The following is a 6,000-nucleotide window of genomic DNA, read 5'->3' on the forward strand; positions in this document are numbered from 1 at the left end:
AGTTAAATACAATAAAGGCATTTAAAAGTTAAAAGGTCAAAAGGCCTAATAAGTACTTAAATACTTAAAAAAGGTAAAAAAAAATGGGTTCATCGTCTTACATATTGAATGACACATTTTTATAAAAAATTATTTTCTATTATTATTATTAAAAAAAAGGCTTTTGTCTTAAAATCCGAACCCTAGTTATTACTTATTATCTAAGGGCTTAGCGCTCCAGCAAGCCCACTCTAGCACCTCCAACGGCATTAACTATAGTTAGGTAATTCATATTATTGTTAAATTTAAATTGAATTGATTTAAATTTATTTTGATCATAATGTGTTGTCAAATTGTTAATTTTGATTCTATGAACTATGAAGAACTTACGTACATGATTACTCAGTACCTTCTCAAGTCTAAAATAATGAATATATTGTATATTATAATATTGTATTATTATTTATTATATAATTATAGTCAGGGCCGTCCTTAGGATTTTCGAGGTCCAGTGCTTAAACCAATTTTACCACTTTTTCAAAAGCGAGGCCTCCAAAAGTAAGTAAAAAGCGCCCCCCTCCTCCTAGGACAGTCCTGATTATAGTATTATTATTATAATAGGTATCTATGACCATTGATTATAAATACTTATTATATTATTACTTATTATCACGATGTAGAGAAGATGATATCTTCTTCTCTACATCGTGCTTATTAAAATATTTAAAACCAATGCTATGACTATATCACGATTAAAGATAATATTTAAGTATATTAATTTATTGTGCTTTATATTTAAAAAGTTAACTAATGGAACAAATAATAAATATATTATAATATGAAACCTCAATAGGTCACACTGATTCTAATTGTCTATACTCCTTGAAAATTAACCTCAATAATAAAAAAATCTATGTAATATAAAAATAATAAATATTTGGAAATTAAATTTTGAATTTTGATAATAATTTTAAATTAATTTTTTAATTTTTTTTTTTATTGTTTAATATTGTTTTATTCGTTTTTATTATATTATTAGTGCGATTTTTGATAATGAGTATCTGAGAGCGTTCATATATTCTGTTATTGAATTATTTTTGTAATTGATATTTATCAAAAGTTCATATTTCAAATTTAAGTTAACATGGCTATTCCTAATATAGCAGGTAATTCTTATATACATCATCATGTGTGTATAATTGTAATTACATTTTTTCCATTTATTTTAGTCCGAGGCTCTACAGGTTTGACACTGCATCAGAGTGAATCCCCATATGATCCAGTCTCTAAATTTCCATCAGATGTCTCATCAACGTGCAAGTTTATGTTGTTCAGTCCGAATGGAAAACATTTTGCTTGGATTAATAATTCCAAGTAAGTTTTAGACCAATATTCTTCAAAAAATGTACTGACCACATATTTTTTGTAAGGGTCGTAATTGTTAAAACTTCTGATTGGAAGACTATTGCTGAAGTTGACTATCCAAAAGCCGCACAATTAGCATATAGCAGTAAAGGAACTTTTTTGATCGTTTATGAGCCATTTATGAGTAAATAGAAAATTATATATTTATAAACAGTATACTCACTATTTTGTGGTGATGAGATTTGAGTTCTTATTATTCCTCGTCTAGACCAGGCCACCACAAAATAATGAGTGCTTTTTAAGGTGATATCAAACCATAAGTTATTATCTCTGGCTATCATACACAGAATATAGCAAATTAAGTCGGTGAATATGTATCATACATTTTTGAGATACCTTAAAAATCAGGTATAAAAAAAAATTAAATATTTTAAGTTCTAAAATATCATATCAATCAAAAAAATAGAAAGGTGACCACTTACCAGTGTTTTTCTCTGTTCAACATTCTAGTCAAATATCTAACATTGGCATGATGTATTTTTAATTTATCTATATTTATATGAATATACCTAATATAATTGTATTTATTCAATATTTATAGCAACACCAAGTAATCCAAAAGGCAGTCCTAATGTGCACATTATAAAAACGGCTGATGGACAACTAGTGAAAAGTTTAGAATACAGAGATTATAAACTTTGGTAAAAATACATTATGACCATCATAGTAATTTAAAAACATTTTGAAATAATATTTATTTATTTATTCATGCAAAATATTATTATATTATTTTATTTGTATAATAAATAATATTATATATTGTTGTCTTTTATAGGACTCCACAGTGGTCTTCTGATGAAAAAATTTGTGCTCGGTTTTTGAATGGCGATGTATTATTTTACGAAAATTCTAATTTTGATAATATTATACATAGAATTAAAGGACTTAAACTCAATAATTATTCAATTTCTCCAGGAAATCAACCACTTCATATTCTTTGCTTTATTCCAGGTACTTAAATACCTTGTATTAATTTTTTAGTAATAACTAATTATATTTTTTGAAATTTTGCTAATGCAATTAATTAAAATGATATGTACAGCACTACAACCAAAATCTTAACATTAAACTAATGTAATACAATTATAGTCATTAGTCTTATAAAAACTGAAATAAGATTTATATGTATTGAGTATAAAGATATATTGGGGGGAACAGTTTACATATTTTAACCCGAATTATATTAAGAGGACGTCACACCCGCATGTGTTTTTTCCGTCTTACACACATATGACATAAACACAGTCTGAGTAGAACTACCTATTGATTTTCTGTGTATGCCTAACATACACGTAACATAAGATATTAGATGGGTTCTTTGCCATTTACACAGTCTGAGTAGAACTACCTATTGATTTTCTGTGTATGCCTAACATACACGTAACATAAGATATTAGATGGGTTCTTTGCCAAACATACCAATTGATCTAATGAAGCGATAAGAATTCTAAAAACAGATTTGAATTTGTAATCAAGTCTACTTGAAATCGACTTTCCCATATTTTTGATTTTTTAATTTCAACTTCTTCTTCTTCTTCAAAAAAAAATATGACAATTTTAAATTAATCTTTTTTTAATATAACACTTTTAGGAATTTGGGAGATAGTATCAAAAATGTGGGAAAGTCTGTTTTCAGAATTCTTATTGCTTCTCCATATCAATTGGTACATTGCGCGTCTTTTAGATAAAGACAGAAAATCACTGGGCAGAATTCCCTTAATAAAAGACCCTAAAGCTCAATATTAAAAATAATAATTTGGGTTTTAAATTGATAGGTTGGTTATTTAATAATTATTAAAGAAATCCATCTATTATAATGATACACAATTTATAATAACATTTAAAATATGTTATTTTAGCTAAAACTGGCCCTTCAAATGGTCGTCTATTTCAATATCCAGATTTTAGTACAATTGTTGCCAATAAAAGTTTTTTTCAGGTATAACTATATTTTTATTTATTCTTCAAGAAGATAAAGATTAAGATTATATTTAATAATATTTATATTCATAATTCATAATTTGTAAATATTTAGGCTGATAGAGTAGAAATATTTTGGAACCAGAAAGGAACAGCATCCTTAATGTTAACAAGTACCGATGTAGACAAAACAGGAGCTTCATATTATGGGAAACAAGGTCTACATCTGATAACTTCAAAAGGAGACACTTCTCAGGTTATAGTGAGTAAGTAATTTAATATCATATATTTTACATTTCAATATTTTTAAAAATGTATTAATTTTGATTTTCTACAATTTATAGATAAAGAAGGACCTTTATATAATGCTGCCTGGAGTCCATCTTCAAATGAATTCTGTGTTATCTATGGTTTTATGCCAGCAAAGGCAACTTTATATAATTTAAAATGTGACCCAGTAATAGAATTTGGAACTGGAACATTTAATGCAGTCTACTACAATCCATTTGGGAATAATATCCTTTATATATCGAAATATGATTATTAAATTTAAATTAAAAAAAAAATAAGTATGTAGGTATATTTATAAATTTCTTTAACTCTATAAATACTTCTTCTCTTAGCTGGGTTTGGTAACGTGCAAGGAAATGCAGAGTTATGGGATATAAATGGCAAGAAAAAGATTAAAAAAATAGAAATACCAGATACTACATTTCTTCAATGGTCTCCGGATGGTAAACATTTTGTAACAGCTACAACTGCACCACGACTTAAAGTAAGTAATGGCTATAAAATTTGGCACTATAGTGGTGCATTACTACATGAAAAACCTTGGGGAAAAGATGAACTATATCAAGTTGTGTGGCAAAATTATCCTCAAGGTACTTTTAAAACACCCAACATAGTTTTCAAAGCTGTTGAAGGAATTGCTTCTAGTCAACCAATTGGTAAGTTATTTTAATCATTATTGTAATATTTATAAATACTTACATATTAATCTTATTATTAAATCTAATTCCTTTTTGTTTTTCTAACTTGCAGCTTCTAAACAAGTTTATCGACCACCGCATGCCAGAAATTCTGATTTTAAACCCACTAGCTTACATGAAGATTCATCATTAGAAACAAGTATGATTTTATTTACTGTGTAATCATGTTAAATGGACTTCGCACTCGTATGTGCTGTCTTGATCTTACACCCGCATAATATAGCAAGTTTTCTTTTACCAGTTTCAATAGTGTGCTGATAATTTTGATATTAAGAGTGATTTGACCTATAATTAAACTTTCAGATAATAATATTATCTATATTATCTTGTTGGATTTTTGCAATATTTTAATTTTTAAGTGAATTATTATATGAGCGTTTTCAAATATTAATGTTTTACATACACATATCACTTAAAAATTAAAATATCTTAAAAAACCAACGAGAGAACACAGATAATGTTGTTACTTAAAAGTTTGATAGATCAATTCACTCCTATATGTGATAACAAACAAATATGAAATGACAAAAAAATTTTTTTATTAAATCTAGAAATTGAAACATTCAGTTAAATTATAATTATGATTAATTAACAGTAATAATTTACAAAATATCTAACACAATTTTTAGAAAACCAATCAAAAGCTTATTTAAAGATGAAAAAGAAACGTGAAGCTAAACGGCAAGCAAAGCAAATGCAAGATGTAGAAGACTCAAACGATGATAAACAAAATGCTGTAAAAATAATTGATGAACCCAAAGATAACGAAAAACAATTAAGAATTAAAAAAATTCAATCTGTATGTTTTATAATTGTTATTTTATTATTCGTTAGACATTGTAAAAATTAAATAATACTTCTGTATTTGTTGTCTTTTAGGATTTAAAAAGCATCAATCGTTTCAAAACTTTACAATCTTCAGGTAAAGAATTGGATAACAATCAAATGGCAAGATTAAAACTTGAAAATGGATTATTAGCTGAACTGAAACAACTACAGTTGTAATAAAAATATATTATATGTAATAAAAACAAAAACAAATATAATATCTAAATTATTGTTTTATATTATTAACTATTGATTTTTTACTACTATTCTCTCTGATATTATCTTTTATAGTATTACAGTACTGTACATACTATAACGAGCCATGTATACCATAATACTGCTAGAGCCTGGATTATCAAAAAACCTAGTAAAATTCACTTATAAGAGAACATACTACAACTATTTTTCAGAAAATCTGTTCTGATACAAACAACAAAATTGCCTAACTAATGGTTTAGTGATTAGTTATCATGAAAAGATCCAATTTATACTTATAATACATATTATACATATATCGCAGATAAGTGTATTCTGGTTGAGAATTTAAATTGCAAAAATACTATTGGAAGATAAATTAAATTATCTGATTGAGACTTTTTAATTTTGACGGATTACTGAGGGTGCAAAGATCATAAAGAGTACACTATAGTTATTTAACTAAAATTGTTATGTTATAATATCATTGAAATTTGAAATATATACAAATAAAAATATGACAACACCCAAAAATCAATGTTTTTTGCTTGAGGTTATGTTGGTAAACTCCCCAACAAAAACCTAACTGTGAAAAAAAGCCAAGTTCCAAACTCCCTACACAAAAAAGTTGACCTATCAAAGTAGTCAAATCTACATTGTGGCC

At 26.5% G+C, this 6,000-nt stretch overlaps 1 protein-coding gene across 2 annotated transcripts; it reads left to right on the forward strand.

The window, feature by feature from the left end:
• The first annotated feature begins 957 nt into the window (after positions 1–957).
• LOC100167878 (eukaryotic translation initiation factor 2A) lies at positions 958–5,380 on the forward strand. 2 transcript variants are annotated; one of them, XM_001945860.5, is made up of 12 exons: positions 958–1,145; positions 1,209–1,353; positions 1,410–1,528; positions 1,946–2,045; positions 2,180–2,355; positions 3,264–3,343; positions 3,440–3,590; positions 3,669–3,839; positions 3,936–4,271; positions 4,366–4,452; positions 4,943–5,112; positions 5,193–5,380. In XM_001945860.5, the coding sequence occupies exons 1-12, from the start codon at positions 1,124–1,126 to the stop codon at positions 5,316–5,318; spliced, it is 1,683 nt and encodes a 560-aa protein (XP_001945895.2). In that variant the 5' UTR covers positions 958–1,123; the 3' UTR covers positions 5,319–5,380. The 2 variants fall into 2 exon arrangements, with proteins under 2 accessions (XP_001945895.2, XP_016662127.1); XM_016806638.2 differs by lacking the exon at positions 1,410–1,528.
• Positions 5,381–6,000: the final 620 nt, after the last annotated feature.

This window comes from Acyrthosiphon pisum, chromosome A1, assembly GCF_005508785.2.
Source record: "Acyrthosiphon pisum isolate AL4f chromosome A1, pea_aphid_22Mar2018_4r6ur, whole genome shotgun sequence".
In the NCBI taxonomy this organism is placed as follows: Eukaryota; Metazoa; Arthropoda; class Insecta; order Hemiptera; family Aphididae; genus Acyrthosiphon; species Acyrthosiphon pisum.

Excerpts from the sequence above, each read along its gene's own strand:
- LOC100167878 (XM_001945860.5), top strand. The coding sequence starts at position 1,124 with ATGGCTATTCCTAATATAGCAG. Across the intron at positions 1,529-1,945 it reads CGTTTATGAGCCATTTATGA|CAACACCAAGTAATCCAAAA; the intron begins GTAAATAGAAAA and ends CAATATTTATAG. Across the intron at positions 5,113-5,192 it reads GAATTAAAAAAATTCAATCT|GATTTAAAAAGCATCAATCG; the intron begins GTATGTTTTATA and ends GTTGTCTTTTAG.